At 40.5% G+C, this 24200-nt stretch overlaps 1 protein-coding gene across 7 annotated transcripts in view; it reads left to right on the forward strand.

Annotated features, from left to right (window-relative positions):
* The window catches only part of sptan1 (spectrin alpha, non-erythrocytic 1), a 46279-nt gene that overhangs the window by 17149 nt on the left and 4930 nt on the right, over positions 1-24200 (forward strand). For 3 of the 7 annotated variants that reach the window (XM_040157130.1, XM_040157133.1, XM_040157131.1), the window contains exons 8-44: positions 98-233; positions 403-504; positions 611-748; positions 850-960; positions 1146-1223; positions 1376-1531; positions 1674-1878; positions 3526-3707; positions 3834-4077; positions 4457-4579; positions 4699-4916; positions 6169-6261; positions 6438-6572; positions 7703-7851; positions 9533-9731; positions 10807-10911; positions 10999-11031; positions 11145-11180; positions 11780-11827; positions 13709-13800; positions 14493-14637; positions 14720-14901; positions 15045-15144; positions 15255-15452; positions 15535-15681; positions 15772-15875; positions 18491-18653; positions 19062-19076; positions 20734-20865; positions 21032-21169; positions 21259-21363; positions 21636-21844; positions 21977-22097; positions 22896-23017; positions 23127-23259; positions 23375-23473; positions 23563-23722. In XM_040157130.1, coding sequence (XP_040013064.1) covers positions 98-233; positions 403-504; positions 611-748; positions 850-960; positions 1146-1223; positions 1376-1531; positions 1674-1878; positions 3526-3707; positions 3834-4077; positions 4457-4579; positions 4699-4916; positions 6169-6261; positions 6438-6572; positions 7703-7851; positions 9533-9731; positions 10807-10911; positions 10999-11031; positions 11145-11180; positions 11780-11827; positions 13709-13800; positions 14493-14637; positions 14720-14901; positions 15045-15144; positions 15255-15452; positions 15535-15681; positions 15772-15875; positions 18491-18653; positions 19062-19076; positions 20734-20865; positions 21032-21169; positions 21259-21363; positions 21636-21844; positions 21977-22097; positions 22896-23017; positions 23127-23259; positions 23375-23473; positions 23563-23722 — 4856 coding nt within the window. The remainder of the gene's footprint in view (positions 1-97; positions 234-402; positions 505-610; positions 749-849; positions 961-1145; positions 1224-1375; positions 1532-1673; positions 1879-3525; positions 3708-3833; positions 4078-4456; positions 4580-4698; positions 4917-6168; positions 6262-6437; positions 6573-7702; positions 7852-9532; positions 9732-10806; positions 10912-10998; positions 11032-11144; positions 11181-11779; positions 11828-13708; positions 13801-14492; positions 14638-14719; positions 14902-15044; positions 15145-15254; positions 15453-15534; positions 15682-15771; positions 15876-18490; positions 18654-19061; positions 19077-20733; positions 20866-21031; positions 21170-21258; positions 21364-21635; positions 21845-21976; positions 22098-22895; positions 23018-23126; positions 23260-23374; positions 23474-23562; positions 23723-24200) is intronic. The other 4 variants (XM_040157132.1, XM_040157135.1, XM_040157134.1 and 1 more) reach the window with 4 other exon arrangements.

Genomic DNA, 24200 nt, shown 5'->3' on the forward strand with positions numbered 1-24200 from the left:
TTATACAGGGTATGTATGGCTGCCTCTGTGTGTCACTGTTAAACATCTCTCCACAGAATTCTGCTCACTCCTGCCCTCTTGTGACAATGTCTTGTAGGCTGCAGCGTTTCACGGCTGACTTCAGGGATCTGACCAGCTGGGTGACGGAGATGAAGGCCCTGATCAATGCAGATGAACTGGCCAATGACGTGGCTGGAGCAGAGGCTCTACTAGATCGCCACCAGGAGCATAAGGTAAAAAATCCTATAACACAGATGTCTAAGACCTACCCAGGTTATAGAATCTTGGAATTAAGTGACCATTTAAGTTTAAAAGCTGAATACAAAATACAACACTTTTTTTTTTTTTTCACTTGAAAAGAAGCAATGTCAGTTTTAAGTGTTTTTCTTTCATGTTTTTCAGGGAGAGATTGATGCCCATGAGGACAGTTTTAGAGCCACTGATGAAGCTGGCCAGGCCTTGCTCAATACAGGACACTACGCTTCTGAGGAGGTCAAGGAAAAGGTAGGACTATGACAGCATCCAGACTGTACTTTCTTTCTTTTGTGTGATGTTGTATCTATACCAGCACACTACCGTGTACCACATTTAAATGGTGTGTTGTATGTAGCTGGGCATCCTTGCTGAGGAGAAGGAGTCTCTGCTGGAGTTGTGGGAGGTTCGCAGGCAGCAGTATGAGCAGTGCATGGACCTGCAGCTCTTCTACAGGGATACTGAGCAAGTTGACAACTGGATGAGTAAACAAGAGGTAACCTGACAAACCAACAAACAGAAAAGAATGACCCTGGTGTGTATTGGCCAGTAGATGTGATGTGCCAGTTTTTAATGTTTTTGTATTTTCATTTATAGGCTTTCCTCCTGAATGAAGACCTTGGTGACTCCCTGGACAGCGTAGAGGCACTGCTGAAGAAACATGAGGACTTTGAGAAGTCACTTAGTGCCCAGGAAGAGAAAATCACTGTAAGTTACTCCGGTTTGTCCACTTATGATTCACATTCCACCTTCCAGTCTTAAAGCAAGAATATCATTGCCACTGCATTCAAGTTGTGCAGTCACAGCCACATTTTAAATTTGCAGTTATCTCTAGACATGTACTAGTATGAAATAGAATACACTCTTAATCTCTTAGTCTTGTACATCTCCAGGCCCTGGATGAGTTCGCTACCAAACTGATCCAAAACAACCACTATGCCAAAGAAGACGTGGCTACCCGCAGAGATGCTGTAAGTACCACCGTCAGCTTCCCTAACTTCTCTCAGTCAAAATGTAAAAACCACCTCAGATATTTGAGCACTAAAGGCTAAAGCAGATAGCAGGATTTTGTAATTTCTCTCAAAGAAAGTAACATGTCTTCTCTTCCATTTCACATTTTTAGCTGCTCAGCCGCCGCAATGCCCTGCATGAGCGTGCTCAGTGTCGTCGCGCTGCCTTGGAGGACTCTTTCCACCTGCAGCAGTTCTTCAGGGATTCTGATGAGCTCAAGAGCTGGATCAACGAGAAGATGAAGACTGCCACTGATGAAGCTTACAAGGTAGTTTACCGAAGAGTTGGAGATGGTGCATTTTGAAATTCATTGAATTCAAATTGAAATGTATTTGTACATTCCAGTATTATCCGCCCTTTTCTTTTTTTCCAATCCTCCAACCTTTATCCTTCTACTCTCTTGACAACAGGACCCCTCCAACCTACAGGGCAAGGTGCAGAAACACCAGGCTTTTGAAGCTGAGCTGTCAGCTAATCAAAGCCGCATCGATGCTCTGCAGAAGTCTGGCCAGGAGCTGCTGGATGGAAAGCATTACGCCTCTGCTGAGGTGGCTGGCCGCATGGAGGAGGTCAGCTCCCAGTGGAAGAAACTGCTGGAAGCCACTGAGCTCAAAGGTACTGGCTAGAGGAAAGCACGGTTAAGGCTAACATTAGTAATTATTAATTAGAGCCCGAGCACGGACCAGTAAGAAGACCCTATTGAATAGCAATGTTTTGCCATATAAGAGGAAATTGTTGTAACTGAAATATACATTGTCCAATCTGCCCCAAACTTCAAATGTATTATAAGACTCCTGACCTGAAGACATCTACATGCCTATATTCAGGTGTACTCACGGCACCACTTACTGGCAACAGGAAATAACAGTTTCTATACTTTAATGTACTCCTCTTAGCAGGGTGACCACATCCATTTCACATAAGATCAGAAAAGCCTTAAGACCTTGATTATGCTACATTGTGAAGCTTGTCAGGTCTAAGGTCAAAAGACTGGGGCTCAAGCCCCCTTTACGCTCTGTCTTTGCACATCCATGTTTTAATTCATTATGCAAATATCCAAGTGGTGGACACAGTAAGTTATGTTTAACTATTTGGTTTTGTATCCAACAATCATGCAAATTCAGAGGCATGTCATATGACCGGAGTTAACACTGTGTATACCACTCCCCCCACAGGCTCAAAGTGCGAGGGCCCATTCAAGGGTGCTTGCAGCTTTAATTCTATTTAGTAACTATATTTAATCAGGTAATTTAATTGTGATCATGATCTATTTTTCAAGAGAGAACTGAGAACAATAAACATTCATAGCTGAACAACCAACCAACCAAACCTACAAATGAAGCCAGAAAACCAACTAAAAAGTGACAAATAGAACCAATAAAATCAATCAATTTAGGAATCTAGCTTAAGGGCAGTTTGCAGTTCTTTCCATTTAAAAGGTGAGTAATACCAGAAACTAATTCTACCAAGATTGGTGCGTACATATGAAATTTCTTGGATCATGTAATGTAGTTATAAGATTTAAATGAGAAAAAGATGAGATATATTGGAAGGCTTACAGTAGAGCTTTATAGATTAAAACCTTGTTGATAAGAAAGTCCAAACAAATTTGTGATACTGGGCATTGATGTAGAGGAAATTTGTCATCAGTCATAAACATAACACACTGTGATGAATAGAGTTTAAATGCTGAGTTGATTATGAGGTAGAATGGCAGTACAGAATGTGTCTGTAAACATATGCATATATTATAGCAATACGTTTACTGTTTAGAAAACACAGACAGCCTTTAAACCTTTACAGAAAATCATGTTTGACTTTGAATTACCAAGTAAAATTTTCAATAGGTTTTTTGAATGACAGTCTGCTGTCAAGTATTTTTATGACGTAGCAAAAATGTTTTAGTGGGGAAATAGCGAGAGTGACGCAGATAGATGTAATGAATGCAGTTGCACTTGGGCTGTTTTTAAAACAAGTCTGTGATGAAGAAGTAATATATGAGAAGCACCAAAGACAGACTAAAGATGAGTGAAAGGCTGGGTTGCAGGGGAACTGGGAAATATGAAATTCAGCATTAAATGATATTGAAAAACTGCTTAAGAATAATAATGTTATTTATGTATGATGTAAGTACTAATGGCCCAAGACTAGGGCACTGCAGCACCCATCACTGATCACAAGAGGATTTGATTCAGCACCATCCTTTCACAATCAAAACAGCTCAGACTGTCGTGTCAATTTGTTTTCTACCATTTTATTTAGGCATCAAGCTTCGTGAGGCCAACCAGCAGCAGCAGTTCAACAGGAACGTAGAGGACATTGAGCTGTGGTTGTATGAGGTTGAAGGCCACCTGGCTTCAGATGACTACGGAAAAGACCTGACCAGTGTCCAGAACCTGCAGAAGAAACACGCACTGCTGGAGGCCGATGTGGCTGCTCACCAGGTACCTAACACTAGGCATTCATCACGATGACATACCTGATCGTGTGTTTGTTTTTGTTTTTTTCTTTTTTTTGTACAAAACAGTGTAATGTCAATGTATAATTTCTTCTCTGAATGTCTCTCTTAGGATCGGATTGATGGCATTACAATTCAGGCTCGTCAGTTCCAAGAGGCCGGACATTTTGATGCTGACAACATCCGCAAGAAACAGGAAGCTTTAGTTGTTCGTTATGAAGCTCTGCGCGAGCCCATGGCTGCACGCAAGCAGAAACTGTCCGACTCTCTCAGGCTCCAGCAGCTGTTCAGAGATGTGGAGGATGAAGAGACTTGGATCCGCGAGAAAGAGCCCATTGCTGCCTCCACTAACAGAGGTAAAACTTTATGTAATCAGCATCCGTTGAATCAGTGTCGGCATTGATTCTTCAAGTCTCTGGAGCTTTACTGGAGGGATGGAACACCATTCTTCGTAAAGATATGCCCTGTTTTTGTGTTTTGATGATGGTGGTGGCGAGCGCTGTCTAACACGTCAGTCGGAAATCTCCCGTAGGTGTTCATTTGGGTTTAGATCTGGTGACTCCGAAGGCCATAGCATACGGTTCACATTATTTCATATTCAGCAAACCATTTTTTGACCCTTCGTGCACTATGGATCCACTCATTTTTCAGGTTTTTCCTTTGATTTGTCACCCGTCTGTATTTCAGATGATTGATTGAAGTTCTAAAAAAAGTTTCTTTTGGTGTTTTCCTCAGGAAAAGACCTGATTGGTGTCCAGAACTTGCTGAAGAAGCACCAAGCACTGCAGGCTGAGATCACCGGTCATGAGCCTCGCATTAAGGCTGTCACTCAGAAAGGAGAGGGCATGGTTGAGGAAGGTATTCATTTAAATTCTAAGCCTCTTGATATCTTCTTTTTGATAACTGTGACCTTTTTAAGCAAGTGAAATATTGCCACAACATTTAAAATGGTGATCATTCATGTCTCGGGCACCCAGGGCACTTTGCTGGTGAGGATGTGAAAGCTAAGCTTGCTGAACTACATGGACGGTGGGACACGCTGAAGGCTAAAGCCTCCCAGAGGAGACAGGACCTGGAGGACTCTCTGCAGGCCCAGCAGTACTTTGCTGATGCCAATGAGGCCGAGTCTTGGATGAGGGAGAAGGAGCCCATTGTGGGGAGCACTGACTATGGCAAAGATGAGGACTCTGCTGAGGTACATGAACAGAAAAGATGTGGGCCAGATATTTACGTTTCTGTTTCTATTGCTCATCATCTTCATCAAGTGTAATTTTTTTTACATGAATTAATTGATTTGCTTTATTCTGTCATGTGGAACAAGGGAAACCTGTGGAAAGTTCACACAATATTGGCAATATCTTGATTAGAAGTGTAGCATGCGCTGTCAGAACTCAGCCAAAAGATCTGGACTCTATACTAATAGCCTCCATCAAATTTTATTTAACAGAGCGACATTTCAATCTAATGGAGATCTTCATCAGGCATTGTCAAGTAAGCAGAGCAAAGCAGAACAAGCAATCATTATAGACCCAAGTACACCCGTCACCCATCTGATACTTCCCTTAGGGAGTGTTAGATGAGTCTGTCTTCATCTGCCAAATGGGACAAAGTTTGCTGATACTTATAACAGGAACAAAAAAAATTAAAGGTGTAAGAAAAGATGTAAAATCACAGTAGAAACAATATTGTATAAGAACATGTTGCATCTGCTAAGTGAATACGCAATAAAATACACAAATCCAATTAATTATCCAAGAGGGAAACAATCATCACAAAAACTACAACATAAAAGCATAATTGGAGAAAATAATAAATAATCATACATTAATTGCCTAAATAAGGTTTTGAATGGCAAAAAGACATACAAGCTAGCGATGGTCTAGACTTAACATTAATACTAACAACCAGAAAACTAAGAAGATGATGCATCAAAATATGTTTATTCATGGTAGATGGGAGAGACATCCAAAAATGAAACAATTATCTCTCACATCTTGTCAATGCCTGATGTAGATCTCTTTTCTGATCAAAATTATGCTCTGTTAGTCTATTAGGAGCTATCACTGTAGTGTGCACTTCAATTTATGTATTTAAGACTACATGATAGCCTAAATGATTGAGTATGATGGCTTTTTTTTAATGTTTAGGGTATTGGTATTGGTTTTTCTGTCAGTTCAACTATGAATCCTGATGGTCACTAGTTAGTCTGAAGTATAACAATGTGTCCACCAGCAAATTTCTGGTTATCATTAAAGTAATGCGATCTATGATAGAACAAATCAACCAAAATAACAGATAAACTTAAGTTTTCAAAGCCATTGTCAGGATCAGTTTGGCATCTACATAGAAAGTTTCTGACCCTTTTTAGTGTTTCCACCTTCAGTTCAGTACTTTGTTACTGTTACCTGTGACAACCACAGTCGTGATGCCTAGTTTGTCTTCCACAGGCTCTGCTGAAGAAGCATGAGGCTCTGATGTCTGACCTGAGCGCCTACGGCAGCAGCATCCAGGCCCTGAAGGAACAGGCCCAGTCCTGCAGGGTAAAACCCCATCCTCCTTGACACCACAACTCTGCACATGCACAGCTCCTTAAAGGAGTTTTTACTGCACAAGAAAGCTTCTGAATACTAGACTGTGAATTTTCCTAATGATCAAATGTTCTTTAGTTTTTAGAGAACACATATTAGTGACACAAACTGTTTGTTTAATTGAACAGCAACAAGTGGCGCCAACTGATGATGAGACCGGGAAAGAGCTGGTCCTTGCCTTGTATGACTACCAGGAAAAGAGCCCCCGTGAAGTAACCATGAAGAAAGGGGACATCCTCACCCTGCTCAACAGCACCAACAAGGTACGATACACTCTGTCTGACTGCACCATGAAATGGACTTCAGGCTGAAACTAACTAGCTTCAATAAATATTTACCTCATAGACATGTTGAATAATATTTGGAGAAAGTTAAATTGTTCATGGTTTAGGTATGTTAATACAAAGAATGCCCATTTAGTATTTAAGTATTTAATCATTTGTTGACCACATTAATGATCAGTAATTGATTGATAATCTCTTGTCAACGTTCAACAAATTCAAATGATTAAAGATTATAATTTGCGGAGTTTAAATGCTATACTGACATAAATTAGATTAGACTGAACACAGAGGCCACTTAAAACTAGGGCTGGATATTGTTTGATATATTTTTCATAATAGTGCCCGTACGTGCCAACATTATCCTTTTTGATGCTCAACGTTAAGGAACATAAACATTTTTCTAAAAACTTTTTTCCATCTAATAAAGTCAAACTTTACAAATGCACCATAATGACAAGAACGGCGATTCTCATGATCTCATGAAATCTCATGAAATTACCAGACCCAACAATGAGTTTGTCCATCTCTACATTTCCTGACTTCTCTACTCTGCCTGTGATTCTCAGTCCCAAGCCCAATGGTTCCCAATGAAGATGTAAATCTGCAAAAACACCTCACAGATATGTACCGATGAGCCCAAACATTATGATCAGGATGGGCACTGTGACTGATCTGCTGCTACACAGCCCCCATACGTAGGATGTGATGCACAGTGTGTTGTGATACATTCCTCCCATAACAATCATTAAGATTTTCTTCAACTTGTGCCACAGTAGCCCCTCTGTTTGTTTGGACTAGACGGGATAGCCTTTGTTTCTTGCACATTGATGATGCGCCAGTTGGTGGTTTGACCCTCCTCGGACCATTGTCAGTAGGTACGCACCACTGCTGACCGGGAGCACCCAACAAGCATTGCCATTTCGGAGGTGCTCCAACCCAGTGGTGTGGCCATAATGATTTGACCCTTGTCAAAGCTGCTCAGGTCTTAACACATCAGTAGAAATATAATGTAGTTTTGTAACAAAAAAAGCCATACAAGCACTTTGCCTATCAGAAAGTATCTCATCAACATCCCTTGTCAATATAAGTCTCTCTCCTCCCTGCTGCAGGACTGGTGGAAGGTGGAGGTGAATGATCGCCAGGGTTTTGTTCCTGCCGCATATGTGAAGAAGCTGGACCCCACCCAGTCCTCCTCCAGGGAGAACCTGCTGGATGAACATGGTAGCATTGCACTGCGCCAAGACCAAATAGAGAATCAGTAAGAAACCCACATCATAACTTCTAAACTTTTGTAGCGGAATGTAGTTTACTAACTAATTTCTCCTTTCCTGCAAGATTTGTTGAACTATTTCTCTTTAGTCTTTTCTCTGCTTTTTAACCTCTCTATATTCCATCAAATCCTATTTTCTGCTCAGTTTTTAACACTAATGACCTTGCCCCTGGCCTTTTTATGTCTCTCTTCTGTTGTCCTCTCGCTGTATTTAACAACTTAATCTTGCCTTGCTGTGCATTCACCCTGCCTTGCCACTGAGCAGGCTTGTCACCAAGGAGGCCTGCAGCGTATCTGTGCGCATGAAGCAGGTGGAAGAGCTGTGAGTAGGAACCAGCGGCCCTCTGCGTGTTATTGTGATCATGATACCACTAAATATCATCTGCAGTTTTACATCCCCACCCCCAAACTCCAAAATCCCCCATGTTGTGTTACACCGTGTCTACATCACCCTCATCTTCTATTCAGCGCAGGGATAGAAGTACTTTACCTTTTGGTGCATACCTTTCACATCCTTCTCATCCTAGACCTGTCTGATGTTAGTTTCTGATTTTTTTCTTTTACTGTATCATAAGCCGTGATGAGCCTCATAAGCAGTTATGTTCTGCACAAATTGGGCTTTGATTCATTTTTGTAGTGGTTACAAAGTCCAAGGCACAAGGTACTTAGAAAAAATTAGCTTTAATAATTGTTCAACAATTCAATATTAGTAAAATGTGTTCAATCTCTTCTATGTGTTTCACAGTACTTAAGGGAAATTACAAAAGATTCTATGTGACAATAGATATTGTTTTCCCTGATGATGAAATTTTTTTGTAAAAACAGTGCTAAAACATGTAGAGTATTTGTGATTCTCTTTCTGTAAATCCCATGGCTGCCAATAAAAACAAAATTACAAAAAAAAAGTTAGTGGCAGGTTAACAAAATCATATCAGTCATGTGGGTTATTTAGAGCTGTTTTGGGCTTAGAAAAGTCTTTGTTATTCAGTTTTCCATGGGTTTGTCTGTTTGCTAAAATTATGAAATTATTATGATGTGCATTAAACATTTTGTGTATAAAATTTCAGAGACACGGCTTCGAATATAAAACAGAAAAGCAGCATATTCTCATATTCTCATATTGAAGAAGCTGTAATCAGCAACTAATCTTAATTGCTTAATAAATAACTTGAACCACTAATCGATAGTCAATTGATCAGTCAATCAACAGAAAATTACTATGACGAATTGTTGCAGGGCCTTTAGGAGTAATTTTGCAACTTGGATTTTGAGAACAGACAAATGGAGTGATAACTGGCAATAAATACAAATTGGAGTAGGTCCTCCAAAATAATTAACAATCATTTTTAATCTTTAAAAATTAGCCACAGTATGAGAGGGATAATAACCCTTTGAAGACTCATTAAATGATTTAATTAGATTCTGCGGTTGCAACTTGTGAGTGGGTTCTTGTCCCCCTTGGCATTCAATAATAGAATCATTGTTTCATTCTCGTTTAATAAGTATTTCTTTGCATTTAAAATTTATAAAGCTCATAAATCTGTCACACTGTGTGAGGCTTCCTCAAATTATCTATATGCACAAACTCCCAACACACAGCATGTCAGTGTTTTTCCAGTGGTTTTCTAATGTAATGCTTCTTATTATCTCTTTTTTTTTTTTTTTCAAGGTATGGTACTCTCTTGGAGCTGGGAGAGAAACGCAAGGACATGTTAGAGAAGAGCTGCAAAAAGTTCATGTTGTTCCGTGAGGCCAATGAGCTTCAGCAGTGGATCAATGAGAAGGAGAGCGCCCTCACTAATGAAGAAGTTGGCTCTGATCTGGAGCAGGTCGAGGTCCTGCAAAAGAAGTTTGACGACTTCCAGAAGGTGATGTCCACTCGTGTTTTTTAACAGAGACTTTGGCTCTATAGAGAGCCAAAGTCCTGACATCACAACTTGCTTTAGCATAGCTTGGGTTCTTCCATATCCATAAAATTTCCCAAAGTAATTGTTCAGCTTTTTTTTTTTTTTTTTTTTTTAACTGTAATCTCTGCTATCTAAATTCTTATTCATTGTTCGGTCTTCTCTGTCCTAATGTTAATATAGAGGAAAGGGGAGCCGTAGAATGCAAAAAAGTGAGAATTTATTTCACTCAGTATTTGCGCAAATGCATGGCATGACGAGCGCAGAAAAGTCTTGGATCAGCAGCTATGTGGATTGCCATGTGTGTGAAGCTTTTTGCCGTCTACAGCTCCCCTCCTCTTTTTTTTTTTTCTTCTTCAGCATTATTACTGACCCACTCAGGAACCTTTTTTCTACTGTTTTCTGTGGACTGCTGTTATTACACACATCTGAACTAATCATAGACACTTGACTACCCCCCAGACTTGCCACTGCTGTTGAGCATTGACATTCAACTTGTGATGGTCTTGTGGGCTTATGGGAAATGTTGGTTTAAAAAACTAACAAACAAACAAATATTGAATGAACAATAATATTAAATTTTATTTACTGATTTATTTTTAAAATTACTAATCCATACATATGGAGTGAACTAAATGACATACTGTTGAGAAAGGCTCCGTTCCAAGGTTGGATTTTTAGTTATTTATCCCAAATGTCAGTTGGATTTTGATTTTGGTTTTCTTACTTATGGAACAGAACCTGGTTTCACTTTTGCTTTCTATAGAAAACATCTGAAGTTTACTTCAGATGTAGTACATTTTGGTCAATGGAATGCAAATGTATAAAATGATTCTAATTTCATTTTTAGGATTGAAATCCTGGTAGGCCTGTAATTGATTAGTTAGCAACTAGTGTATCGTGATTTTTAGTCTTCAACTCTCGTTTCTGCCTAATTACACTCTTGGCTATTGTGTGTATTTGTTGAGATTCTTTGTACATGTCATTTGTTCCAGTTCATGTCTCAAAGAAAGTGTGTGATCTTCTTTGTTTGGTGCAGGATCTGAAGGCCAATGAGTCTCGTCTGAGGGACATCAACAAAGTGGCTTCTGAACTAGAGTCTGAAGGCCTCATGACTGAGGAGGCCCCCATGGTTCAGGCTCAGGTAAGTTCTCCTCCTTGGGTCAAATGTATGAGCCATCTTTGTGTTTTAGATGTCAATTATTGGAGATCATGTGTTTTCCATCTGCAGCAACAAGAGCTGCTTGGTGTGGCTCCTGGCAAGGTTGTAATCATTTCTGTAATTTACATATATTTTGCTTGATATTTAAGAACCATTTTAAATAGCACAACGATGAAATGTATGCTTACCAGGGTCATGCCTTATTTCTTGAACAGGATGAAGCGGATTCCAAGACTGCATCTCCATGGAAGGTATGCTACATCTAACACTGTTTAACCTGTCTCCAGAAAATACATTCAAACATTCAGTCGTTTTGTGTATTTTTAGACAAAATGCATCAACTGCAAAGATTTGACAGCCTGTCAATCTTGATCTGATGCTGTAACTGCGTGACTGTTCAGCACAGGGTTGATGTTTGATACTGGTGTCTCACTTCTGGAATTTACTGCAGTCATGCCCAATAAGACATTTTACTGGCATGAAGCTTAATGTGACATGTCCTCATTGAATATGACTGGACATTGATGAGACAAAAAGGAAGCCTCGGAACTCTCTAGACTTGTTAATATCTTTTGAATTTCAAAATATGTCTCAAGATGTCTCAGTCATTTCCAATAATTCCGTTTGATTCATCGTAATTCAGAGTTTGGGGCTGGTTGGCTGGTTCTGCTCTAGCCATGGTTGCAGTGCTTACTATTTCCTGATGGGTGTTAAGTCTTGGTCGGTCTCGGGAGAGGACCGAGACAAACGCTGGGAGTTTTCATAACACTCTTGACTGGTGTGGTGTTTTTCTGTTTTTGTCTCCTTGCCCCCTTTCTTTCTGCCATGTTTTGTTCACCCTTTACTATAGAATATTCGCTTGGCTGTTCAAACAACGGCTAACTTTAATACTATCAAGGTAAGATTAACTAGTCCACGTCAACCTCATTTTGAAATGTTCCTCCCCTTGTTTCTGTGTCCGCCATTGTGATTAGAAAACTAACCCCATCATCATGGTTTCCTTTTGGTGTGACGTGATTTCTCTCTTCCTGTCATCTGGAACCTGTCTCCAGTGTTAACATTGTTCAGTTTAGTTTGGTTCCATCCTGTTTCCCATGGCATATGTTCGTCCTGTTACAATCCATCTTGTTGTTTACTGTAGTATGAATGATTGCTTACATACTATTTGAGTTATGTCTTCATCATCTCTTTAAAGATGTTGACTTTTTGCTCGTTTTCTTTGTCCTCATACTGTGTAATGTTTAGGGCTGGATTTAAAAAAAAAAAAAAAAAAAAAAAAAAAAATTACACAATTAATCACAAATTTTATTTGAATGATCCAGTATCGATTCTTAAAATCCTAAGATTGATCTTTGCACCTTTTTTGGCAGTAAATATGTACATGCGTGCTAAATGTTCTGTGTATGCAGTGGTTACTTGTTGTAAGTGGTTCAGTTCAGCCTGCATGATGTGTAAAATGTCTAGTTTGAGGAAAATTAATTATAACAAAGTGCACAAAAAGGTTATTTTAAGATTAAAAAGTACCGTAGATGGCTATGTTAGCTGCCTTGAGTCACAACAGTCCTGTAGATTGTGATGTGAATAATTAGTCTGTGCAGACCCACTGCACTTTACTGTACTGTCACGACTCGGGATGGTTAGCTCACTCTGGCTTCTACAAGAGCAAAAAGACTCTGCACACTAATCTTGAGCTCTGTTTGTGTTTGTTGAGAAGATACTATCTCCGGCTACGAGATTTGAGGCCGTAGAAGTTGAGTGAACCGTGTGTGGATTCTACTTTACTCAGTCTTTCCCTGCCAGGGAGCTAACACTAGCTATCAGATGTCTGTAAATATCAGTTGGATTTCTTGTCAACACAAACAAATTAGATGAATTAGCTAGCAGACCTTCAGTTTCTGTCCTTTCTGTACTCAAAATGATCATTAAAGGCTCTACTTGGTTGAAGCATCTGCTGCTAACAGTCCCTGTGTAGCTGTATGGGATAGCATTTCTTTTTAAAAATATGAATAATGATGACGCCTTTAAAGTGGTGCAGGTTTTTTATCATTTTTGCTCAACCGCTCTGCACATGCACTGTAGGCTTAAAAAATATAGATGTATTATTATTATTATTATTATTATTATTATTATTATTAGATGTGTATTTGCCAAAGAACAAAAAAATCCTCTATCCTGTTTTATAACTGAGAAATGACTGTAGAAGAAATTTTAAGTTCCCAGAATAACAACATTGCAACATTGGTATTCATCTGATGTAAGTGAATAGTCAAGAATCACATTGAAATGAAATGAATCGATTCTGGAATTAGTCAGTTGAAATCGAATCAAGTTTGGAGATCAGTGCCGATATCCAGCCCTAGTAATGTTTTTACCATGCATCCAGTCCTTTGCATCTTACCCTCCTCATCCATCTGCCTTTGTTTGTCCATCACTGTCTGTGCCCATCAAACACGCATCAAGCAACAAGCTGTATTTGCATCTTTATATTTAAGTTAAAAATGTTTAATTTAGCATTTCTCAGTCTCATCATTTTAAAACTTGATCTGAGTTTATCTGACGATGCTGTTTGATGCAGATTTTTTTAGTACATCTGTGATCTTCACACATGACTTAATCACTCGATGTGTCCCTCTTTAATTGAGGGCATATTAAGTTCACATACTGTACTCCAAATCTTTGCAATTCTTAACACCAAGACTAGAGAGAACAAGCTCCAGAAGGGCTGAGCAAACGCCGAAAAGTGCAGTGTTCTGTTTAATGTTTATTGTTTTATGTCCAGGAGCTGAATAATCGCTGGCGGTCACTGCAGCAACTGGCTGAAGAAAGAAGCAACATGCTGGGCAGTGCACATGAGGTGCAGCGATTCCACAGGTACAAACTAAAGACTGCAGGAAAACGCATGTAGTGTCTGTGACATCACCTACAGGTTTTTGCAAGCTCCAGTTTGTGTTTAAACCTCACTGTAATGCATGGCAGTTAATAGAGCCATGCGGTTCAAATTTTGAGGTTTTGAGGTCCAAAACCTGCTTCTCTGCTTTTGTACAGAGTTTGTGTGTTTGAGTGTGTGTGTGAGAGAGAACAGAAAATGACGTAGAAGGTTAGATACTACATGTACCACTTATTGGTTATGGCTAAACAAACACCTCCTCCCAACAAGAAAACATCAACGGTTCGATTCCCGGCCAGGGGACCAATGTTTCACACCCCTCTGTCTCTGCCCTTGGTTACTGTCTCTCTAGATTACCAACTATCAAATAAAGGCAAAATGCCAAAGATCTTTTTTTTTTTTTTTTTTTTTTTTTAAAGAGAGAGAAAGAAATCAGGTAACATGAACACAATGTCACGTGGAATAAATGAGTGAAACAAAATTGCAATTCAGTCTGATTTTGCAGCATAAGTAGAGGAGAGTCATGAAACATGGGGGTAAACAGGGAACCATTGACAAATTGCAAAACTCTCAGTCCATCACACTGTTTACTTGCAAAAAAGGATACTTACAGTTGTTGATCACACACAAATTTTATTTACAAAATTTGACTAAAGTTGTGTTTGTGCCTCCCCAGGGATGCAGATGAAACTAAAGAGTGGATTGAGGAGAAGAACCAGGCCCTAAACACTGACAATTATGGTCACGACTTGGCCAGTGTTCAGGCTCTGCAGCGCAAACATGAAGGCTTTGAGAGAGACCTGGCAGCCCTCGGTGATAAGGTCAGTCAGTCATAAAGGATTTTAGCTGTAAGTAAGAGTTTCCTCTGAGACTTTTACTCATTTTTCATGATCCCCTGCCCAGGTTAACTCTCTCGGTGAGACAGCGGAACGACTGATCCAGTCCCACCCAGAGGCAGTGGATGACATCCAGGAAAAATGCACTGAGCTGAACACTGCCTGGAGCAGCCTGGTGGGCCGTGCTGACCAGCGCAAAGACAAACTTGGCAACTCCCATGACCTACAACGCTTCCTTTCTGACTTCAGGTGAGAAGAGAACAGCCGATGGATGCCACTTGGTCAGAGTTGTTGTTCGAGTGAAGAACTAGACTGAAAATGAGGTTTGAGTCTAAAAGATGCTTTAAGATATCAATGGTATTGTTTGGCTATAACTCTTCATCTGTACGCAGAGATCTGATGTCCTGGATTAATGGCATCAGAGGGCTAGTGTCCTCAGAGGAGCTGGCTAAAGATGTGACTGGAGCTGAGGCCCTCCTGGAAAGACACCAGGTACTGAATTCTTCCCTTCCGTTTCTGTAAAAAAAAATTGCAGACTTAAGTGCAGGTTATTGGCCATCTAACACTGCCAACTTATGCGTCTTTTCTTTTTCGATTTCTAGGAACACCGCACAGAGATCGATGCTCGTGCTGGTACCTTCCAGGCCTTTGAACAATTCGGTCAGCAGCTGCTGGCGCAAGGCCACTATGCCAGTCCTGAGATTCAGCAGAAACTGGAGGCTCTAGACCGTGAGCGTGCTGACCTGGAGAAGGCCTGGGTTCAGCGTCGCATGATGTTGGACCAGTGTCTTGAGCTCCAGGTATTGAAGTGTTGAGCCATGAGATGACCACTTTGAGACTGTTATTATGTCATTACTGACAGATGTCTTTGTCTCTCACCAGCTCTTCAACAGGGACTGTGAACAGGCTGAGAACTGGATGGCAGCTCGTGAAGCCTTCCTTGCCAGTGATGACAAAGGCGACTCCTTGGACAGTGTGGAAGCCCTCATCAAGAAACATGAAGACTTTGACAAGGCCATTAATGTGCAGGTCAGTAAGATGTTTCACCACTGACTGAAAGTTTTAAAATTGATGGGTAGTTGTGTTCAATAAATGATCAAATGTTGCCCTGTTGAACAGGAGGAGAAAATTGCTGCTCTGCAGTCCTTTGCTGATCAGCTTATTGGAGCTGACCATTATGCCAAACCTGAGATCTTCAACCGCCGCAATGAAGTCCTTGACAGGTAGGAAAAATTTGGATTTATTTAAACAAAACACACAACACTTTAACATGAGTTCCAAGATACTGAAAGAGAGACAAAAAATATGTATCATGAAATTGAACAGTATAATCTTAAAAAAAAAAAAAAAAAATTACATCAATGTAAAATACATATGAAAAAATACAGTGGCATTAGAAAGTATTAAAACCCCTTCACTTTTTGCACACTTTATTGTGTTGTAGATTTCATTTTAAATTGATAAAATTGCCATTTTTGCCAATCATTCTGCACTCAGTATCATAATGACAAAGTGAAAACAGGTTTTTAGAATTTTTTTTTCACATTTATTAAAAAATGCCAAAGACTCTCATGTAAAAAAGTATCCAAACCCTTAATATAATACTTTCTACAAGCCCCCTTTGGAAGCAATTTCAGCTTAGTCTTCCTAGGTAAGTCTGAAACTTTGTATACCTGGATTTGGGCAGTTTATCCCATTCTTCCTGGCAGATTCTCTCGAGCTCTGTCAAATTGGATGGAAAGCATCTCTGAACTGCAATCTTCAGGTCTCTCAACAGATGTACTATGGGGTTAAAGTCCGGGCTTTGGCCGGGGCACTCAAGGACAGTCAGAGACTTGTCCTGAAGCCACTCCAGTGTTGTCTTGGCTGTGTGCTTCAGGTCATTTTCGTGCTAAAAGGTTAAAAGTCGCCCCAGTCTCAGGTTGTGTGCATTATGGAGCAGGTTTTCTTCAAGGACCTCTCTGTATTTGGTTGCGTTCATTCTTCCTTCAGTTTTGACCAGTCTCCCTGTCTCTGCCCCTGAGAAGCAACCCCACAACATGATTCTCCTTCCACCATGCTTCGCTGTAGGGAAGGTATTAGCCAGGTGATTAGTAGTGTCTGGTGTTCACGGGACGATGTTTGGAGTTGTGCTCACAGGGTCTTTTTTTTTTTTTCTAATTTTTTTGTCTCATCAGAACAGAGAATCTTTTTCCTCATGCACTCAGAATCCTTTAAATGCAGTTTGGCAAGCTGAGTAAAACACACAGGACAGCCCGCTCTGAGTGGCTTCCGTCTAGCCACTCTACTATAAATACCTGATTGATGGAGTGCTGCTGAGATTGTCATTCTGCTGAAGCTCTGAAAGAGTGACCGTTGGGTTCTTGTTGACCTGGCCTGGTTACTCGGTTTGGCGGACGCCCAACTTTAGGGAGAGTTCTGGTGGTTCCAAACTTCTTCCATTCCACAAAGATTGAGGCCACTGTTTTCCTGAGAACAGTCAAAGCTTTAGAAATGGTTTTATACCCTTGCCCCCATGTTTTCACGTGTTTTGTCATCATCGGTTACTGAGTGTAGATTGATGGCCGTAAATGGTGATTTTATCAATTTAAAATCAAATCTAAAATTTGATGTTTGTATTTGTATTTTTTTTTATATTTGTCAACTTTATATTTAATGATATTGCTGGCTACATCATTTAGTCAGGGCACTTTACATATACACTGGCCCTAGTCGTGTTGAGTATGGTGCATTTTTATCTGACTGTACATATTTCAGGAGCATGCTTACTGATGATATTGAACAAATGATGCATCTTCTGTTGTTCTACCCTGAGTTGTACAGGCAGCAGTGCCACACTTCTGACTATCACTACTAACTTGAGTTTGAGGACGTAAATATAATAAATACCAAATAATGGCATTTTGATTTACTTGCAGTGCAGTTTGTTCCTAACGTTAGCTGTCATTCCACTATACCACACAGAACAGCCAAAATCAGAATGATCAGTGACGATTGGATGAACAAGAGGGAAATGACAAAATACCTTGTTCTGCAAAACCGGAAATGTTTTCTCTTTTGTGTGAGAAAGTGACTGGTCTACTAATGACATACATTTTCAGTTTTCTCCATACTCAACTTTCAACCTGTCTTTGACAGCTTCCTCTTTGTTGAAAACAGGATTGACTCAGTTTTACCCAAATGTACTGAAAGCTTGCTATCTGTGAGCCATTTTCTTACATATTCTAAATACTAAGAGTGATATCAATCTCACTAAGATCTTTCCCAGATACTAGTGAAGCATAATCATTGAAGCCTGCATTTTACAGCAGCTGGCAGATCATTTTATGTACGTACTGCTATGTAAAGAATAAGTCAGGCCCTAATGTGGAGCCTTTCGTAACCGCACATGTAATATCCTTGGGTTCTGACACACACACACACACACACACACACACACACACACACACACACACACACACACACACACACACACACACACACACACACACACACAAACATGTCTTACTTGTGAGGACATGGAATGCATAATACATACAGCCCCTTACCCCAACCTTAACCATCACAACTAAAAGCCTAACTTCAACCCTAACCCTAAAACCAAGTCTTAAACCTCAAACAGAAGTTGCGAGGACAGGCCAAAATGTCCTCGAGGCATGCGTACACACACACAGACAGAGGCATTGTGTACACACACAGACATGCGCACGCACGCACACAAACACACACACACACACACACACACACAGCACTTCTTCCTGTCAGGTAAGATGTAAACCATTTAACTTTGTTTGTGTTTGAGGTCACTTTTTAAACTTCAAATTTTGTTGTTTGAAAGGTGGCGCCGGCTAAAGGCCCAGATGATCGAAAAGCGTTCTAAATTGGGTGAATCCCAGACCTTGCAGCAGTTTAGCAGGGATGTGGACGAGATCGAGGCTTGGATCAGTGAGAAGCTGCAGACTGCAACTGATGAGTCCTACAAGGACCCTACTAACATCCAGGTACACATTTGGCTTCTACTAGCACAAGCCCAACTCACAGAAGTTCAAAGAAACACAGCTAGTGTAAAGCTAAAAGAAGTACATGGAATCCCTACAGAAAGTTGTTTTAAGTGTGATTTAGGGAATAGAAAAAACAGCACTTGTTTCTTTGTCTGAGAAACATTCAAAGAAAAGTTTAGAAGATGGAAAAGAAGTTCTGAAAACATACATTTTCACAGATGTTACCTATTTCTAGACCAGGTGGTCAAGTAAAACAAAAATAAGCCATGTGACCTTAGCAACATTAAAATTGCTTATCTGTTTTGTCTTGTTATATTGACCATACTCTTCTTTAACTGTGCCAAATCCCTCCCTTTTTCCTGTCAGAAGTGAGACTGAATTTTTCTCCCATTGTCTTATTTTTTATAGCTGTCCAAGCTGCTGGTAAGTTTAAGTAGTGTGTCAGCTGACTAACAACTGAGCAGGTTATCCTCCATGTGTCCATGTCTGTGCTATGTGTGTAGACACGACATAGAACAAGCATTCTGTCCATCTTGAGTTTGTACCTCAGCAGCACTGTTGAGGGCCAGCTTCTTTTCCACTTGGGTTTTAATTTTGATAACTTCAAAAAAATCTGGCTTAATTCTGTGTTCATATTTGTTTTTATTCTAGGTTTTTGTTTTGTCATCAAAGGCTACTACTTTTTGGGTGTGGCTTCCATTTTTATTTTAAATTTTTGAGGGAGGTTATCTTTAAACTTGCTTCAAGTGTTTGAGTCCACATTCAAAACTAATCAAATTCGACCTTGAAATGAAAGGTGCACTAGTGTCAAGCTGACAAATTCTAAATTGTGAGAAGTAAACTTTGGTCCCTAACTGGATCTGTGCCTGAAGTTAAAAGACATTATTTACTGAGTTTCTTGTTGGCCATCTGTAAAGGCAATGGAAATGTAGAAAGATTCAAACATGAAGCAACTTTGAAGAGACTCTTCCTCTGATAGGTTTGCTCAAATCTGTCGCAGATGTTATCCTTTACACTGCCATTTTTTGTCCTTCACTTGTTTGTCATGTGTGTATATTGATGCCCAACTCATTGTCTGTCGTAGTTGCTTTCTTGTGTTGAAGTAATTTTTTGTATTCCATCTTTTAGTTTGTCAGTTACAAACACAATTCAAACACTACTTTACATTTGATGTCAATGTTTGCTTCATTAGCTTCAGGCAAAGGTTCTTTGATCAAACTTGGCCAAGCTGGGGAAAACAAAACCCATTAATTTTATCTCTTGTGCTGAATGCAAGTATGAAAGCATTGCTAGATGTTAAGTGTTAAATGACCTACAATACTAGCCCAAAGTTTTGGAACACCTGCAGTTTATCAGTTTTTATTAAAACGTAAGTGGTTTAATGCCTGGAATTCTGATAACAATAGACAGCACTACTTCCTGCAGTACAGTATTGTCCTCATAATTTATCAGAGGGTATAGTAACACATTTTGTTCCAACACTGTAAATCTACACGTATCTACACACTCCGATATAGTACATAGCATTACGCGCCTATTTGGTTTGCGATCCGCCAATTAACACAAAGAAAAAGAGGAGTAGTGTACATTCTAAATAGCAGTCCACTTCCGTGTGCGGGTACCTGATGCACACACCTGATGCAAAACGGTACCCGAATACACATGAACCATACTCGAGACAGGCACAATTTGTTGATCCGTGCCTGGGTATGGTACACAGGGTTCACACTAATCAAATGAACTGTACTTTGAGGTCAAGCGTACTCCAATCCGGGTCCCCCTTAATTTACTTCCATTGCTGCCAAAAAACTAAGTTGTTAACCCATTATTTGAACTCTGAAATGTCCATTATTTTTCAGTTTTTGGTGAGTTTTCCCCGCTTACCTTTGTACCATTTAAGGTTGTTCACTTGACTTGGAGCTGCTTAAATTTCAATAACTGCAACTGCAAAAATTGGGATGTGCTAAAACTTAAGTGTATCTCAATTTAAGGAGCATTTACAGCATAAATCAGGAGCTTGTCCACCTCATGGTTCTCATCCTTTGACCATGTTCCCTCCTACCTCTGTCTGTGCTGTCAGAGTAAGCATCAAAAACATCAGGCATTTGAGGCCGAGCTGCACGCCAACGCAGACAGAATCCGTGGAGTCATTGATACTGGCAATGCCTTGATCCAGAGAGGAGCCTGTGCTGGCAGCGAGGACGCAGTCAAGGTATGTTAATCCTGCCTGTACGCTGTGAATGCTGTATATGAGAATACAAGTTTGCTATACAATATCAATTACATTTAGGTTTTCAGCTGGCAGTGTGGCTTAGCAGCGGAATGAGATTCACAGGCAGTAAATGCCTTTGTTCAAACATGACTTGTCTATTGCTCAGGCACGCCTCAATGCTCTGGATGAACAATGGCAGTTCCTCGTCAATAAATCAGCAGAGAAGAGCCAGAAACTCAAAGAAGCCAACAAGCAGCAGAACTTCAACACCGGCATCAAGGACTTTGACTTCTGGCTCTCTGAGGTGAGAGTCTGCACACCAGATGGTAACACTGAGATTATCTTCAGTATGTAGATGTGTCAAAGTGCGTGATGCATGTTGTTATTTCTCAGGTGGAGGCTCTTCTTGCCTCTGAAGACTATGGTAAAGATCTGGCCTCAGTCAACAACCTGCTGAAGAAACACCAGCTGCTGGAGGCTGACATTTCTGCCCATGAGGTGTGCAGCTCACTACTAAAAATGGCTCCGCATGTGGGTCAGGTGTACCTCAGGGAACACGCAAGACCTTATTTCAGAACTTTTGTCTACTTTAGATTAGTCATAAATTAGATAAAACCCACTTCAGGAGTTGGTAGTCATAAAATATTTTAAAAGATCCTAGTTGGAAACTTAAATAGTAAGTAATACGTAGTAGAAGTAAAACAAAAAATTACATTCGAATCATCCAGAGTTACAATGGGATCCTCAGACTACCTCTCTCCTCCCTGCAGGATCGTCTGAAGGATCTGAACGGCCAGGCTGACAGCCTGATGGCCAGCAATGCCTTCGACACCTCGCAGGTGAAGGACAAGCGTGATGCTGTCAATAGCCGCTTCACCAAGATCAAGAGCATGGCCGCCGGCCGTCGGGCTAAACTTAATGAGTCCCATCGCCTGCATCAGTTCTTCAGAGACCTGGATGATGAAGAGTCTTGGATCAAGTAAGAGTTCCCCCTGAGTTCATGTTATCTAGAAGAATATCAGTGGTGGAAATGAGTCTCTTTTTCCTGTATTTATTTATGACAAGATATGCAAAACTTAACCATACAATTTTATGTCCCAACGCCACACAGAGAAAAGAAGTTGCTTGTGAGTTCGGAGGACTACGGACGTGATTTGACAGGTGTACAGAATCTGAGGAAGAAACACAAGAGACTGGAGGCCGAGCTAGGAGCCCATGAGCCAGCCATCCAGGTAGAGGAGTAATCTATTCATCTCATTCATTCCATGAGATTTTTGTAATTCCTCAGTAAATTCAAATTGGCAACAAAGTATGTGTAAAGCAGGTCCGGAGCCTTTTTGTCTGCCGTTTCCCTTGAAAGCCCTATACCTTATACCCATTTTAACTCAAAGTTGACTCATAACAAATGTGACTTCAACCGAACCACTAGAGGTAGTAGTCTCAGTGAATGCTCCTGTGAGCAAGCAAGGGGCGAGTGACAGTGATCAACTCAAAGATTACACAATAATAATGCAGAGTTTGATGAGGGGTTTCCAAATCCAGCAAGCTGACACGTTTTAAAGGAATCCTTCAACATTTTGGGAAATTAGCTTTTCATTCCTGTAGTGAGATAAGATGATCAATATCAATCTCACATCTGTGTCTTAAGTTCAGAGCCGGTGTCAGGATGTGGTTAGCTTAGCTTAGCAGAAAGACTGGAAGCAAGGGGGGAACAGCTGGTATAGCTCCTTCCAAATTTCAAGAATACCGAAGAAACACCTTTAAAGCTCACTTGATAAAATGTTCCATCCTTCTTGTTGGGGTAGTTACATGCTAGAACTCCTGACAAGCAGCAGCTGGGCGCAGTGACTTTGCAGAGTCTTGTTGTAACAAGGAAGTTGCCTGGCAAACACTAGAAGCCCTGCATTGGGTTGAACGGATGAACTGTTGTTTGTCAACAAATAGTTACTGCACACAAATATACTGAGAAATATTAAGGAAAATACAATGGCTTTGGTATGCAGTGATCTCTGTGTTCTGTGTGCTCCCAGTCGGTGCTGGACACTGGGAAGAAGCTGTCTGATGACAATACCATCGGCCAGGAGGAGATCCAACAGAGGCTCGCCCAGTTTGTCGACCACTGGAAGGAACTCAAAGACTTATCTGGAGCAAGGTAAGCCTGCCGAGCTACACACTCCGTCTGCCAGACAGCTGCAACCTGCGGCACAAATGCAAAGACGGAAATATGTGTAAATGTGTGCAATGTGTGTATTTGCTCCCAGGGGACAGAGGCTGGAGGAGTCGCTGGAGTACCAGCAGTTTGTGGCGAACGTGGAAGAGGAAGAAGCTTGGATTAATGAGAAGTTGAATCTGGTGGGGAGTGAGGACTACGGAGATACACTGGCTGCTGTGCAGGTGCTTTTCAGTGGCAGACAGAACACTCCAAATTACATAACAAGAAATCAGCATTTAATTGTAAGAAGTGATGATGAGTTTCACTGAATGTCACGGAAACCATTGTTTTCAACAGGGCTTGCTGAAAAAGCATGAAGCATTTGAGACTGACTTCACTGTGCACAGGGACAGAGTCAACGATGTGTGCGCTAATGGAGAGGAGCTGATCAAGAAGGTACTGACTATATAGCATAGGGAAAAATACTTTACCTCAGAATGACCACAAGCGAAGGCATATTAAGATCTTTTGTGTGTTTCCAACAGAACAACCATCATGTGGACAACATCAGTGCCAAGATGTCGGCTCTGCGAGGCAAAGTGTCTGAGCTGGAGAGGGCAGCAGCTCAGAGGAAGGCAAAGCTGGATGAAAACTCTGCCTTCCTGCAGTTCAACTGGAAGGCTGATGTGGTGGAGTCCTGGATTGGTACAAATACATTAAGACTTCTCTCATAAAAGTGTCAGTTATCCAATAAGCGACTTCTACCGTTTTTTCCAAATACTGGATGGACTAGGTTTGTTTTTACATAACTAGAAAACTTCAGTTCTCCACAGACTAAAATCCTACCACTACAGCATATTTACCCTAAAGAAAACCTACATTTGTACTGTAAAGCTTTTTATGAAGAATGCTTTCAGTATTGACTGATATTATGCAATGATCAATCAGAATCCTCAGTCCTGTTGTCAAAAACTACTAGTGACTCGCAGCCAGAAAAGCAAAATCCTGCTTATTGCTAATTAGCGTGTGTGTGTGTGGGTGTGTGTGTTTGTATATATACACGTTTACATATTTGAGTGTGGATTAAACAGAAGCAATCAATGTATGTATTAGTGAGTTTTAGTGGTGTTCATAGGTTTTTTTTAAAAATTAGCCGTTTCCTCCTGTGTCTAGTCTTAATGCT

The sequence above is a fragment of the Xiphias gladius genome, chromosome 20 (genome assembly GCF_016859285.1).
Source record: "Xiphias gladius isolate SHS-SW01 ecotype Sanya breed wild chromosome 20, ASM1685928v1, whole genome shotgun sequence".
Classification (NCBI taxonomy): Eukaryota; Metazoa; Chordata; class Actinopteri; order Istiophoriformes; family Xiphiidae; genus Xiphias; species Xiphias gladius.